The sequence below is a fragment of the Excalfactoria chinensis genome, chromosome 2 (genome assembly GCF_039878825.1).
Source record: "Excalfactoria chinensis isolate bCotChi1 chromosome 2, bCotChi1.hap2, whole genome shotgun sequence".
NCBI lineage: Eukaryota > Metazoa > Chordata > Aves > Galliformes > Phasianidae > Excalfactoria > Excalfactoria chinensis.
The window spans coordinates 50,039,831-50,056,330 of NC_092826.1; the positions used below are offsets into that span (position 1 = coordinate 50,039,831).

At 39.2% G+C, this 16,500-nt stretch overlaps 1 protein-coding gene across 2 annotated transcripts in view; it reads right to left on the bottom strand.

Moving 5' to 3' along the window:
• Nucleotides 1-16,500, bottom strand: part of SPIRE1 (spire type actin nucleation factor 1) — a 121,399-nt gene that overhangs the window by 42,044 nt on the left and 62,855 nt on the right. For both annotated transcript variants that reach the window (XM_072327334.1, XM_072327333.1), the window contains exon 4: nt 4,700-4,825. In XM_072327334.1, the coding sequence (XP_072183435.1) occupies nt 4,700-4,825 (126 nt within the window). The remainder of the gene's footprint in view (nt 1-4,699; nt 4,826-16,500) is intronic.

A 16,500-nucleotide genomic window follows, 5' to 3' on the forward strand; every position in this document is an offset into this window, starting at 1 on the left:
CTTGTGTGTTCACCACTCACAGCTCAGTCACAAATGCTTGGCTCTGCTACAGATTGATGGGTACCACTCACAAGATCCCAGAACAGCTCACATGGGCAGTGCTTTTTATGTCCCTCCAGCCCAGCCCTGCTGCAGCAGGGCCACCTAGAGCAGGGTGCCCAGGCCCATGGCTAGGCAGCCTCTGGAGACCTCCAAGGAGGGGACCCCACATCCTCTGGGCAGCCTGTGCCAGTGCTCCTTCACCTGCACAGCACAGCAGTGCTCCTGTTCAGAGGGAGCCTCCTGTGCTCCAGTAAGCCTTGTATGCAGCAAGGACGCATTACTGGTCACTCAGGCAGTAAGTATACATGAAGCATTCCCTTCAGAAGGAAGTATGCCTGGGCTGTACAATGGAGTTGAAGAAGGACTAGATAACCTCCCAATAAGTCAGCCTCACAACACTGACAGCAGACCAGATGGATCTGCACTCCAGTCTATAACAGCAATTTCTGTATTCCTGTGCTTACATAGCCTCCCTGTGTTTCTCAGAGTCACACTTGCTGCCATCTCTGAGCAATATATGTGACCTTTTACAGGCACTCCACAACATTTGTTTTATCTCATGCATATCACTTATTTGTGCCTTCAGCTCTGTCTATTGCTAGGTGCTAGCAAAGGTGATCTCAATGGCTTTTTGATGATCCTGAATAAGATTAATCTTTTCTTTCAGACAACATTCATTTTCACAGACATTCAAGCTACCTTCACACACATAAATTTCCTCCACCTTGTTGTCCATTTTTCCCTACACTATTAGACTAGGGATGAGGAGATCCCTTTTTGTTGAAGTTCCTTACTGCAATTTTAAAAGCTCCCTGCTAAGGTGAGAAGTAAGCTGTATCCTATTTTTGACATCAGCTGTAAATGCCTGCACAGCGGGATATGGAGTCAGGAGATCCTAGCATATCCAAAGACCACTTCTGGATTGCAGCAGATGGTACACAAGGTGAATCTACAACAAGTGCAACTTTTTGCAGAGCCTGAGCAGCATACAGCAAGCTGAAAAAAACCCAATCCAGTAAACATAATACCTTCACCTTGCAAAAATATGCAAAGTTAGGTCAATTAACTAACTAAATTTCAACCCTACTCTGGGACTTGCTGCTGTTATTCTAAAGAAATATGTATTTTTACTACTGTTATTCTGTTGTTTTTTTAAAAATTATTGCAATGGTAGTAATCATACCTTTCTCATCTCTGGCTTGAGACCTGCCATGTACAACTATTAGACCTAATATTTTCTCATCTCCCTGTCTGCAAGTCATCTCTGCTGCTGTCACCTTATACACAAAGAATCAGACTGGAAATAAAACCCACGTGGCATCAAGTATGTGACAAAGTGCCTGAAACAGTTTATTTGACATCCATGGAGATGACATTAGCAGCTCACTCACTGGTTTCATCATTTCTGAGTAATGCACTCATCCAAATGCATGCCAGTAAAGCCCTATCTGAAGCTATGCTCTATTTGCAATGATGCCATTGATGTTCATGTGACAGACTGGAAGCACGTGGCTGCCTGCTAGATATGTTGGTAACTGAGCATGATCCTATAGATCTACACACGCTGCCCCCCAGTCCAGCTCTCTTAAACGCCAATAGCTTTCAAAATCCTGGCAAGCTGGTATGGAGACAAATTGAAAACAGCATCACAGCAGTATTTTTTCTGCCTCTTTCAAAGTGTACTTTACTGCTGACCCCGACCTGGGCTATACTGAAAGATCAGATTTGGTCCACTGCTAGTGACTGAATTTCTGCAGACTAAAGTTCTCCCTCTTCCACTGAAATAATGTTGGTTCTTTAAGCGCCTACCGAGCAAAAAGACTGAGCTTCAAGCATCTGAGAAATGGATCTCCAGATATAACACAATTATCCCAGTATGAGCCCAAGTGGTTTTTATTCAGAGGAAAGTTACTTCAAGTCATTTTAGAGGATTTCTCCTCCCTCTTTAGAATTTATAGTTTTATTTTAATCTCATTGCCACAGCTGTGTCTAGATCTGAGGGACTCTAAAGAAAGCTCTCCAAATTAAGTTCCCAGTTTTCAAAATAAACTAACAGTTTAAAACTCATGGTACCTTTAGTACCAGAGACACAGTATTACACAGTAAGCTGATACATATAACATGTTTTTTCCCCAATTCCTTATCATTGCAATCGCTATAAATTGATGATGATAAAACATCCTCACTTAAGTATAAAACACTTATCTCCTTTATACCCTACTCCTATGTCCATTGAAAATATGGAAAGGAATGTATTGACTTGACTTGTATTGAACCACATTCCTCACAAATCAAGATTCTTCCATGTACGTGAATAAGAGGAGAACACATAAACAACACTGCAGTTTTCACTGGTGCAAACCTAGAGTGATCACACGACTTCTTCCTGTCTAAAGTATCAACTACTTAAAAATGGTATAACAAGACTTACAACATTCCAACCCGTATTTGCTTCATCTATTTTTTCTTATAATGCTACATAAGTAACAATACATCAAATATGTTATTTTTAAGAATCATGCAGTATCTGAACCTACAGTAGAATAAAACTGTAAGCAAGGATCTAGAAAAGGAATTCACGGTCTTATAAGCAGATTCTGGACTATTTTCTTGCTCATTTTTTTCTATGTCCACTGGGGGACTGATCCAGGCTAAAATTAAATCAAAGGATCAAAATTCTGGCTTCAGGAAGTGCAGTGATAAAAGTCTCATTGGTTTGGGTAAGGCCAGAATTCCATCTACAAGGATTACTTCCTCTGACCTAAATGTGCTTTGAAACAATCCCTAATAGCCTTTGAGAGGCAAGTAGTTCCCTTCATTAGCGATTAACTCATAGTATGTTTCGTGGTGTTATCAGATGTTGGGCTTTTATGTCCAATCTTACTTTAATAAACAAAACAAAAGGTTTTTAAGACAATTTAAATAATTATAATTTTCAATATTTCACTGCAACACTGGCAATACAGACACCTTATTACCACTTGGTGTCATCAAAATCTTTAATAACTGCTGGAAATGCACTTCTCTAAGTGGAAAAAAGAACCCCAAAGGGTCTTATCTTTGAGCCTCAGCACAGACTTTGCACTAGCTGTTAGTTAAGGCATTTCCAGCACAGATCCTTCGATTAGTATATGCAGTGGTCAGGACACCAAGGAACAGTCAAATGTTCTGTTGCGAAATCAGTGATGTCAAAGTTCAGGAGATGGCTTTAACACTGATACACTCTCTGTGTTATCTGCATTGGGTGCGGATGAACCATAACACAGGCACTTCAGGAAACAAGTGGCTCTTTAGCCATGCTGACGCTGTCAAAATTATCCGCATATGATACTGCTTCAGTTTAAAAACTGCTTTCAGCTTGAGCAGGACTGGAGGACAAATGGAGGTGAAACTTGACCCTGTGCAATAGAAAAACACCGCTGGAGGATTGTCCACATTGGATGGATGCATCTCAGCCATGTTTCTGAACAGAGAGAACAGCACCAGCCTCTTATGCCTCTGACTGGTTGTATCTTCCCCCCAGTTTGACAGTAGAACTCTCCTGTGCTGCTCTGGGGCCCATCTGACCCAACAATGAGCTGATTCAGCTCATTAACTTGACAAGGACAGATTATTTTTTTATTATCGTTTTTTACTTTTTATTTATTTGCTGCATTTGTTTTCTAGGATCAGCAGAAGCAAAGTAGTGGGAGTATGCATGCATGGGTGAAACAGCTCTGCCTCTTTGAGAAGCTAATAGTTATATGAGCCTGTAAGACCTGCTGCTACTTTTCCAAAGGTTATTTGGAGCTTACACAGAAGACAGTCCCTCAGATTTTTATTGAAAAAGAATAATTGACAGGTTGGCTTTTGTGAGAAGCCAGCCTTTAAAAGCAGCTTTACCTTCCTGTCCTTCCCCCCACCCACTGGCTTTTCAATGAGATACACACAATGTGTTAATATGAGACAACAATTTATGGAGCTATTCTGAAGATCAGATCACCAAAACTATCAACCATCATCAAAAAAAATCCACCCTCAAAGTTATTCTTCAACCAAATCATCTAATTGAAGTTGTTCCTTGGATAGTCTTTCAGTCAATGGTAACAACCAACCCATCAGTAAGTAGAGGAAGCATTACCTACAAGTGGATTTATGTATTTATTTATTTAAGTTGATTCTGCCGTGAAGTATGTGACAGACAAACAAGCCAACCATACAGGAAAGGTAAGGAAAGTTGCTGACTGGGGACAAAATACGAGCAAGAAGAACCTCAGAAAATCCTCAGCCAAAGACAAGGCATAAGAAGGAGCTGAGGAGCTACAGTTAAAGCTCAGACTCTTAACAACATCCCTGAAAGACCAGAGAAGTTTTCAGACTCAAACACATTGCATACGTGTATGCTGGAAGGAAAGAGCACTCCAAGTAAATGTTCTGGTTTCCTCCCAGATAGACTGGTCACAATTAATGACAATTTCTGTGAGGCATCTGCAGATGCTAACAGACCAAAGGAAAACTAAAAAAAGAACATAATGCAAACCCCACCATAACTTGGATGTAGAACTACTCTCCCTTAACATTACTGTCAGATTCCAGAAGCATCTGACATCTACAGCTGGCTGGGTACAGAAGCGATTTTGTAAGCCTAATTCACATAATAACAAGTTCAAAAGCTTACCTCTTTTGCACTTTTAATTTTGGCCAAGAAAGTGTACAGCTCCATTGTTTCAGCAAACAGAGCTCGGCACACTGCTTGATAGTGGTTCGGTGCCTCTGATCGGGTTGGCAGGTGGGCGGCACACAGCTAGAGAGAAAAATAAATAGCAATTACAAACAGTGTCCCACAGCTCTAATTATCGCTACCGAGCATGAGATAAAATGAAAGGGAACACAATGGGATATTTAAGGCACAAAAATACAGTAAGTACATTTAAGCTAAGGTGGAAATTGTGATGTGTTTTCTAAGGAGACTGGTTGACCTCATCCTGTAAAAGCGCATAAACCAAAGCATTTTAAAAAGACACAACTGTGAAGGGGGAAAAAGCAATCTTGCAGTATTAAGTTTTGGAAAGTGTAGCTAATTCAAACCAGTTTTAACATTGGACAGTTTTTACTTTCTTCTGAATGTGGAAGAGAACTGCATCCCCATCAGTTTCCAAAAGGACGGAAAGCAGTGGTCAAGCTGAAGCTGATCTCGTTTATTGAAGTGGTACAAAGATTTTAAAAACCAGCAAGAGCTGCAAAAGCACTGGCTTTCAAATGAGACATTCATGGATGTTTCCAGGCACAGATGCAGCAGAATTAAAGAAATATTAATAGATTTTTTCATACACACTAGCCCTGCAAAACTCCAAAATCCTATTCAAATCGCTAACAACTATTCACAACTTCCACTAAGCAGAAGTCAGGTTGTCGCTGCTTTTAGAGGAAAACATGCAGATCCTCTCTCTGACAGGAGAAGCCTCAATGAAAAAAGTCTTTCAATTTCAAATAGCATCCCTATAAGCAACATCCAGCTCCATGAACAGGATTATTATAGAATAGCTGAATGCTCACACTCATAGTTGTACTCTTTTTCTTACACTTTCCTTGAGTCACATCCATTACTTGTCAGCGATGCATGAAATCTTTGTCAGAAACAGAACAATAAAATAATGTCTACAACAGTATGTTAGTGTTAAATGCCCAGATCCCCAATGCAAAACCTAAAATTTGCATATCCTGTACCATATTGATATATATATTAAAATAAAACAAAATCTTAACCCAAGCTTTAAAATTTGCCTTGTTACTGTGGTTTCATAACAGCTATTTTCTCTACAGCTAAGTCTATGAACAAGCCAAAAACCGAGGAAATAGGTGGCTATATTCAGAAGACCTGCAGAAGCAAAGCTTGAAACAAAAGCCTCTTTAGGAGAAGAGCCCTTAATTAGCCTAGTGGCATACTTCTTTAAATCTCTCCTGTGTTACAGCGGTGGTTACAGAAGGCAGAATATGTGTAGAATACGGTTACAGAAGTACAATACGTGTAGAGCTCTGGCTGCACTTCACGTTGGTTTTAGTCTGACTTAAATCAAAGCTGCCATTCCCAGATGATGTTCTGTGGCCTCTGGCTGTGGTTTCCCACTGATGCTGGCACCCACATTTGTACCCCAGAGCTGAGAGAATCTGTCACCCAGGCAAAAACTAACATGGTGAAGGAAAGGGGCAGGAGATGATGTTCTTCATGGCTTGGACACACATAGCAGAGCAGCCAAAAAGGAGTAATGGGATCGTGCTGCTGGAATGGGGAAAGAGGGGAGAAGGGAGAAGTTTGAGCAATGTTTAATCAGCTTAATCTCACTGACTGACTGCTTTCTAAGGCCACAGCCTCCATTTTATTTTCAATTTCTTTCAATTAGTATAACATCACTGAATCCAATGGTCAGATTTGATCAACTTCTTCAATAAAATCTCACAAGCATCATCTGGACTCCTGCTATAACCTACCCTGATTACTGTAACCATGTGTGTATTAACTTTTAGCCTTAAACAGAATATATACCCATTCCTTCCTTCCTCTGTGTTTTCAACATTTATTATGCTTTATGATGACAACCAAACTTTTCTTACGCTCTTTATACCTACTTCTGGGTAATCATAGTAGCAAAGTTGAGACATTAAAAAATAAATATTACTATTATTATTTAGCAAATTATATCTTCTACTTTGCAGGTAAAGGGAGAAAAAATGACACAGAAGCATTTCTCTGTTTCTAATGTGTGCTACTGTGGCAGCTCATATTATGAAGCCAGCAGCTGTTAAATATTTCCCTTTGCTTAATAGAAAAGACAGAATTATACTACATTAAAGCAGAGTGTGGTTAATTGGCATTCTTTTCTCTCAATAACTAATCATGTTCTTACCTGCCTTACTATGTTTTCAGTAAGCTATTTCTAGTTATTAACTACAGCACAGATAAAAAGGGTTTCATTCTACGATGTGCCACTTACAGGAATAATAATGGCTATAATAGGATAATAACAACTATAATTTCAAAAAGGCCCTAAAATTGTAAAGGTCTTCATAGCAGAGAATCAAATCTTACTTAATCAGATGGTACACATATTTTTAAGAATACCTTTTTTTCTTTATTTAGAAGCATGTTAATTAGAAACAATTTTCATCAAATACTCAGAAAGTTAATGAATGCAGCAGTGGCAAGTTCACACAGGGGATGGATATAATCTTGATTCTATTATTGAATATGAAGTAAAGAAAAAATATATATGTCTGCAGTTACAGCCAGCAGAAAAGTAACCACAAAATAAGTGAACCGTTCGGTTTATAAGCATTAGAATGCAGATTTTAAGAAGACCAGCAGCACTTACTAGCTTTCATGTTCTGAAAAATTAATCTGAGTGATCTTAGATTACGTGAAGTCACATTACATGTCTTAACAGACTTGTTTTGGATAGGTGAAGTAAGCCTAAAGAAAAAGTAAAATGCTAGTAAGATTTTTTTCCCCCTTCATTTGTATCTACTGCACTTGCACATTGGTCAGGGAAAATAACTAACAAGGCGTCAAGACACATGAAGTACAAAATGTCACTTGTAGCCTAAGTGCACCATATTTATCCACTTAAATTATCTTGTTTTCCAAATCACATCTTTAATTTAATAGTAGTAGTGTTTGAAAAGCCACATTTCTGAAACACACCACAAAAATCAGTCAGAATGTTTTAATAACTGAGTTATAGACACAGACATCTCACGCGCTCCTCCGTCTCTTTCCGTGTCATTGCAGTCATGGTGCAAGAAGGATTTAGGTCAAGTCTGCAATCTTTTCCAGCCATTCAAAGCTCATCAAGGAAGGGAAGCCTCTGTAATGCTGCTTATTCCAATACTTGCATCCCTCATGATACAACTTAAAACTAGCCCAACGGGAACAAATGCGAACAGTGCCCAGAGCCTAATACAAGGGCTGTTTGTTCTCCTTCCAAGAAGTATGGTTGAAAACAAATTATATGGTCTTTGCAAATGAGGGGAGTATCAACTACTGAAATGTTAACTAGCTTGGTCTGTAATATTTCCATTTGTAATCACTGTGAAGGGACTTTTTTTCTGCTTTTGTTTTGTTTTTACTGAGCCTATCAAAAAAACAGCTTGACCCAAAGCATTCAATCTTTCCTTAGATCACTAAGAAGATTAGAGACTGTTTCCATCCACATTTGAGGTTCACAGAAAAAAAGGCATTACGTAAATACCACAGCCTTGCCAGCTCCTTGGTCCAAATCACCCTCAACTGACTAGGAAACAGAGCGTGTCAGCCAAATCAGCGTTAAGAGAAATCACAATTTAACCATCAGAAGAGATTAAGCAGCATTTCTTGGCTTGGTTTGAATATTAGGGACTACCAACAATTACAATGAATACTTGCAGTTGAATCACCTCCTAAAATCAAGGTGGGTTTTGCAAAATCATCTTTTTGGCTAAACCTATAATGCAAACTTTACCAAAACACCTGGCAGAGTGTCTGTATGAATGCACCCCAGAGAATAAAAGGATCTCTTTCTCCCGCTGTACACAAAGGCAAGCTATTGATAATATGCAAATAGTATTTCCAGCCTGCAAATGCCAAGCCTGTTAAGTGAGCTAAAGCTCTGCAGAATTAACATAAGACTTAAAAGATGTACCTTTTCCATAGCCAAAAGGAGAAAAACTGCTTTTAACAAATAGATCACTGAACGTACAACTGGACTGGGTGTTAGCTTCACCCCCTGCAGGACAGCACTGCAACAGGCTCAGATAATATAACTGAGCTTGAGCTGTTTTCCCAGGTCAAAATTATTTTCAGGAAGATTTTATCACCATGCAAATGAACCAGATGTTATGATTATTTGGGGGTGTTTTTTTTAATTTTTATTTCAACATATGTATCATTTTCATATAATCATAGAATCCTGAAAATGAGAAGGGACATTTAAAGGTCGTCTAGTCCAACTCCCCTGCAACGAACAGGGACACCTACAGCAGATCAGGTTGCTCAGAGCCCTGTCCAGCCTGGCCTTGAACATCTCCAGGAATGGGGCATCCACCACCTCCCTGTGCAACCTGTCCCAGTGCCTCACCACCCTCACTGTAAAAGATTTTTTCCTTACATCTAACCTAAATCTACTCTCTTTACGTTTGAAACCATTTCTTCTTGTCCTATCACCACATTTTATTGCTATTAATGTGAACTTCAAGGAGCCATCCGCCTCACCAGGAAAAGCAGACGGCCTTTCTGAGAAAAAAACCCACCTGTGTGTTTACAAAATCCAACCTAGCACTTTGCTCATCTTCATTATTCAGAACAAAGTTAAGGGATAGACTGTTCAGAGGAGTAAGAAGTGTTTTGACAGGAGTCTGTAAGATGTTTCCATCTGCTACAACCACCCTTGTGCTTCCTATAAAGGAGCTTTGCTCAGTGCAAGTTCAGAGGCAGCTGTCACAGCAGCTGGAGCTGCTCACCCAACTGCTGCTCTCCTGACCTTTCTGGACAGAGGTTTGCCCCAGCTCCTCAGCAGGCCAAGGATGAGCTGGTTCCTGAGGTACTGTGAGAACGGACTTCGGGGGAAGACTAATGAGGTAAGACTGTGCTAACATAGCAGGCATGGGAGCAGACTAACTGTTAATTCACAAAATCAATGAACAAGTTCACAGAAAGTACAGAAAGTATTCACAGAAAGATACTATTCCTGGATCATTTCCAACGAGATGTATACAGTTCTAATCGAACATTCAACACATAGAAAAAACTGATCATGTCTCTTTACCAGATTTTTATGAGACCTATCTTACAAGAGAAAAATATCCCTTGCTTTGCTCACATCTTATTTGTGACATCGCTTCTCGGTAGTACATACATTTGTGAACAACTGTTTTCAAGGAGGAAGCGCAGGAAGAGTAAAATTAGATCTGAAATCTCTGCTGAGCACCTTGAGAACTCACAAAGAATTGCACCCGCTTCCATCAAGCCAGACTGATGCATTAGTTTCACAAAAACAAACTCAATGATTCCCACTAGTTTTATGTTTTTTGTTGCTATTATGTTTAAATTAATAAATAAATAAATAAATAACAAGTTTTGTTACTTATATACATTATTTTACATTTTATATGTGCACAAGGCAATTCCCTTAATATGGCCTGGGCCAGCCAAAAGGTTGGGCAACCATGTTCTAAATGATCCTCCCCACAAAATGGCTTAACATACACACAAAAGGTTATGAGAATACAGTATGCACAGTGCTTGGGAAGGTCTGAGGTACTTTTTGTACAGTGCATTTATTTTTGGAAATAAAAAGCAAAACCTGAGCAATTCAACAACATTTGGTATGAAACTGATGTGCAATAGAAGCACTCTTCTCAGATATTTTCCTCTAACCAGAATATCTGTCCTGACACCATTGGTGCCAGGTGCCCACTGGCTTGAGGTGCTGAGTGCTACAATTCCATTTCTTGAATTTTCAACTATTTGAAAATAGCCTTAACTACTTTTCCATGATGTTAAGCTGAATTTAAGCAGTGATGATAACCTTGATAACACTTCACAAAGACAACAACTGCAAGATCAGCACCTCACTGAACCACCTCATTTATAAACCGGAATCTTCTCCAGCAACAGAAACAAATTAAAGATGAAGGTGATGTTCATCCTGTCACCTTTAAATGTCACTATCTTTAGGGAGAAAAAAAAGTCTTGCAAATATTTAACACAATTGCTAACACTTTGGACAGGAATTAGAACTTTCACGTGTGCTAAGGAAAGGAAATGACACTATAGCATAGATTAGAGACTACATTTCAATTGTCAGCCTAATCCCATATTTTTCATCATCAGTGATTATTACCTTTCTAAGAGATCTGACCTTTTGACTATCAGAATAAAGACTTCAAATACAGGCCAATCTCTGTTTTTGTGAGGTGGCATTTCTACTGAACAATTAGAAAATGATATTTTGTGCAGTCAGACTAATTTTATGTGCTAGCGCAGACTTCCTGACAAAGCTTCATTCAAGTTTTCATTTCTTCTTGAAAGCAACATAGCTATTATTACAGATCAAACATACCCCCAGCATACAGCTGTGCTAGAATCCATGTTGTGTGCATTGTTAGCCCGTTTTTCTGCAGTGCCTCTGCACTAACAACATCCTGTTTCCCAAAGGAGATGGTTTCAAAGGAGCCAATTAAGCGAAAGCCAATGCTGTATTCTCTCTTAGTTTCAGAGAAACCATGCTCTGTTGTTTTTTAGCAGAATAATGAAGGAATTAATATAAATATGCAGTAATCTGAATATGCTGGCTCTTGTTCTTTCACTATTCAGTGGTACATCAATGCGATTATTGATGAGCAAGGGCAAAATCCTACAAACGCTGTTTTTCCCATTCTTTTACATGAAATGTCAACCCCTGCAACATACAGAAAAGCCACTAGTTAGCCTGTCAGCAGCAACCATTTTCTAAAGCTGTCTGCTTCACAACAAGGCAGCAGCTCTGTGCGCATTCAGCAGCTCTCATCTCTACCACTCACACTCTGCTTGCTGTGCAGAGCGCCAACCCTGCACCATCCCTAGGGATGGGACGGAGGCATCTGGGTAGAAAGCTACCTTCAGAAGTGGAATAGAAGTGTAGATGGGGAAACATGATAACACTGGATAATTAAAGGAGAAGGGGAGTGTCTGTACATATTAACAGGGTTACCTATGTAGCTGTTTAGCTAGAAGCCCATTAAGTTGTGGAACCACCCTTTACATTATTAAATAACTTAGACCCAGCAACAGATAGCAGAAGGTTGCACCCCTGCCCTTTAACTTGTTTGGCTGTCAAATGTGCTTCCTGGGCCCTCCTTAGAGCTGGTGGGTGCTTCTTACTGGATCCGCTCCAGCTCAGCAGAGAAGAGACTTGGTTTTGTACCCAGCTGCTTGGTATGTGCAGCAGGGCAGATTCTCTTCTATTCCCCTCTCCTCAAGCCTCCATACAAGCATATGAAGCGGCCTGGGCTTTCAGAAACTGTTTGAACAAAATAGGGCATCTCTGGAAAAACAGTAGAAAATAAAGAACAAAAGCGTAAGAAAAAAATCATCAAAAGCCAACAAAACAACTGGGAACAACTCTTAGTACAGAAACAAGATCTGATACACATAAAAAAAGAGAGTAACGCAGAAGTTGTATCTATACCAGTTCTCCCACAGTACCCATTAATCTCCTTATTAAGCAGTTCAGATGTTTGGATACTTACTAAGTGAGAGACAATGTATTACTGTAAAGCAGTTTTATTCACAAGCCACTTAAAATCCAATTAAAATATATCAACTAAAATAAAAACATTCACTTTCCTTGGCTGCAATTTACAGTTCAAGTATAGAGGTTTGAAATGTATGTGTGTGGGAAGCTTGTTTATTTTTATGTAAAGTGCAGAAACTTCCCTCAGCAGGCATAATAATAATTTGCTTTCATGTTTTGTCCTGCAGCATGGCTTTTCATTCCTATCCAAAAAAACAGATTTCCAGCTGCTTAGCCAAACAAACTGCATCACTAAACAGAACAAGCTTTTAAACTTCACCGCCAATGAATAAATCCAGCAACTTCTAACCAGTCTCATTTTGCTTTCATTACATCTCAGCATATGGAAATCCATCCCTTTATGTGTGCCCTCTCCTTATTTGTAATGCTTTTGTCAGGGAAATCAAGTCTTGGAACTCTGATGGTACCAGAAAACCTAAAGAAGATTTCTTCCTCTTCTTCTAAGGAAGTATGCTTATACTTCTAGCTACTGAATCTACACTGCAATTATCTTATAAAGCATATCAGTTACATACATGTTAGTATTTCATACATATGCCACTTTAAGGTAAGTTTGAAAGAAATTGCTTAACCTACAATTTGCTGTACATTCATTACAAAGAAAACATTGCATTTCTGAACCAAATATATATCTTTGCTTATTCAAGCAGAAGAAGATATCTAATGAGACAGTAAGTGAAAGGCGTTATTTTCTCCTCAACTCACTCTGTTTCAGGAGGTGGAGTGCTTTTTTGTCCACCTTCTCTACGTATGCTCTGTTCTTGGAAATTACCTCTAGTATGGTAATTACTAGAAATGGTATTATCTAGCACTGATGGGCCTGATATACGTCCTATACATAGGTGGGATTAACCACCTGTAGGGGCTGCAGATGGTGTTTGTACTGCCCTGACTGCTCAGGGACTTGATGAAAGGGCAGCTTTACAGCTTTTCTTTATAGCCTCCACAATTTTCTTGCCAATGGCAGCAACAGAAGTAGAACCACCATCCTGTCACACATGCAAGGCCACATCAGGTACCATCACCAAGTCCATGTTGCACATATTCTCCTATCAACTTGACACTGAATTATCATTTCTCTTTTGCTGGTGAAGAACTGAGGCCAATAGAAAGCCCACAGAACTTGTCAGGATCCTTTTTCTGTTTAAGAAAATTAAAAAGTTTGGCTCAAAGCTGCAGTTGTTCAGATCACGTAGAATAATACTGCACTTTTCTATGATATCCCTGCTTTGTTAGTCCATTTGTACTTCCATGTGCCACAAAGATTTCAGTTTTCATACAAAAATTTAAAATGGAAAACTGAAGTGAATAATTACACATCTTGTATAATTACATCTTGTAGTGACTGGTGTTCTTCTTAGGTCCTGAACTCAGAAGAACACATATGGAACATAGTTTTCATTATTTCTAAGTAAGAGATCATGGAGATTCTAGGCCAATCTAAAGGCTGACCTCTTGCTCCAGTCTTAAATGACACATTGATATCATATATCATTGTGGGGGTGGAATAGGAATTAGTCCTTCTTTCAAGTAAGGATGAACAATACATAACACAAGCTAAGAACCTGAAGATCCTAAGAAGGAGATATTTGCTCCTGCTAATAAACTAAATTCAGAACTCTTCTTCTTCCCTAATTTTGTCTATTTCTTTTCTAACAGTGAAACAGCATATTTCAAGATACGCCACCTGAAGAAGGCAGCAAAACACTGGGCAGTGCTTGACTGCAAAATCAAACAAGCTTGTTACATCCAAAATGTAGCTGCACTTGAAAATGAAATTCCTTTGTATACCCCCCCAACAAGGGCACTGCTTAATGTATTTGATGAGTATTTCCAACTCTCAGTACCTTTCTTTTAAATCAGACACGATAATTTTCACTTTACATTATTTCAACCATATCAGGTAAGTTTTATCATCCTTATCCATGAAAGAGTCTAATAAAAACAAACGTTCTATGGTTAAATGGATATGTTCTTAGCAGAATACAGTTAAGGAGGAAAAAAAAAATCACACACAACAACCCAGCTATGAGCTACCTCTTAATCAAAATCATATTATCTGAGGAGAAAAAGAGAAAATGGAGGGAGGCTAATTACTTTCCTAGTTCTGTAGTCAAACAGCACAGGAGTGCTTTGTTTTCAAACATAGCTCTCAAAATAATTAAACCTTTTTGTGCCAAGTATTCTAAGGATCTGCGCCATAGATAATTATTTACCTCTTCTCGGTTACATATCATGAAAGATATATCTCTGCAAGTGGGGCAGGAACTCCCAAGCTCAGTTTTTCAACTTCAAAGTTAGCTTTAAAACCACTGGCACTTGCAGTGGCATCTACTACATGTCCATTGAAATAGATGCCTTTTAATGATACTTTTACCAACTCCTTTCAAAGCAGAAATATAAAAAGGCTTTGAATCTCTGGAAGCTAATTACCTCATGTAATGATCTCAATCCATGGAGAGTAAGGTTATCAAAGTGGTGATCACAGAAGAGCAGTCTCCTGCATGCAAAGGCCAATTGTTTCTTATTGGTAACTCTTTTCTGTACTGATGTTGCTCATGATAGAGACACTTTTTAAGGACAAAACTTCAGGGGAACTATTTTAATAATAAACAAGAGCAAAGTACAGATAACCACAGATGCAAATGCATGAATCTATTTCAAACATTGCTACCTTAGGCAAGACAAAAGCCAGTTTAATATCAGCTTTGTATTGAGGGGCCTGATTGCGATGGATGGAGGAACAAATTTAAGATGTTGTCAAACTGTCCAAATTGGAGTTTGTTGACAGCTGTAAGCTGAATTTAGGAGATCGTCACATCTACAAGAGCCTAGTGGAAAACTGATGAGTGCTAAAGCTTGCAGCCTGTTCTGCCAGCAAAGATTGTTGAAAATATAATTCTCACGTCAAAAAGCCCCAAATGAAGTAGTTCCACAGGACTTTTTGTCAGTATCATTAAATATACTTTGGGGTCCCAAAAGAAGGAAGACTTCAAATGCAAATAGGGAGCGGAGGAAGACAAGGAGCTGTCCCAGTTTCTTCATACTCCACACGACACCAGCAGAGAACTGCCAAGAAACCATCTTGTTCACTGAATCTTTCTTAAAAGGCCTCAGCTGCTGCCAAATTAACCTCATAGAGAGGTTATCTTTACCTCCCCAGGTGGGAAAGAAAATTACTAATCACGTTACTGTGGTAGGCACATAAGACAATAAAGATTAGTGGGGGATGGATGGCCTAGTTACCTTACCAGCTACCTCACCTCAGCAGTTTGCTCCCCTTCACCCAGGCAGGATTAATATCTGGGAGATTACAGAACTCTCCAGCTTCTTTTTTTACAGAGGGAAGTATCTGGAGGTGACAGACGCTGTCCTGCTTTAACTGATCACTTTACTGGACTAAGAAGATGCAGAGGTGCCATGTCTGCCAAGAGGAAGGAAGAGGGTAGCTTCCATCGTTCCTCCTCCAGCTGCTTGTGACAAAAGCAGGCCCAGGGAGGAGAAAAATGTATGTATATATGTCTATATATATCCATGGTGTTCAGAGGTATGTTATTTGTAACTATTTTGTTATTATTAGGAACTTTTTTGAAGGCTCCCCATAACTGACAGTGTGTGTAAGCAGTAGGCAGAGCCTCCCCAGTCCAAAATGGTCAAAGTGGAAGCCAACATTCAAGAGCCAGAAGCTCTGGCACAAAGATATCAGTGTTCCTCCTGAAATTGACACCACGCAGCTCGGTGCTTTTGGCAAATGGAAGACATTCTTCATTGGAAAATCCAAGTATCCTGGCTCTCAGTGCATGAAACACCATTACCAGGACAACAAATTGCAATAAACACTCCCTCCTTTGCTCACCAACATATTCAAATGTGAAGAAGACGAATATCACATGTTGAAAAAGAGTACAGTGGTTAATTTCAAAGGAAAGGAGACTACACGTTGACCTCCAATTACATTACCCACAATGAAAAATCAAGGCAACTCTTTAAGACACCAAATGACATCACTTTAATTAACAAAACCTGTCCATCAACCTAATTCATTTGAGCACTTGTCATGTGCAGAGCAGCTTTAAAATTACATTAAAGGGATTTACACAAACCATCTCTAGTTTCTTGAATAGGCTGAAGTACAGAAATCCCTTTACTTTCT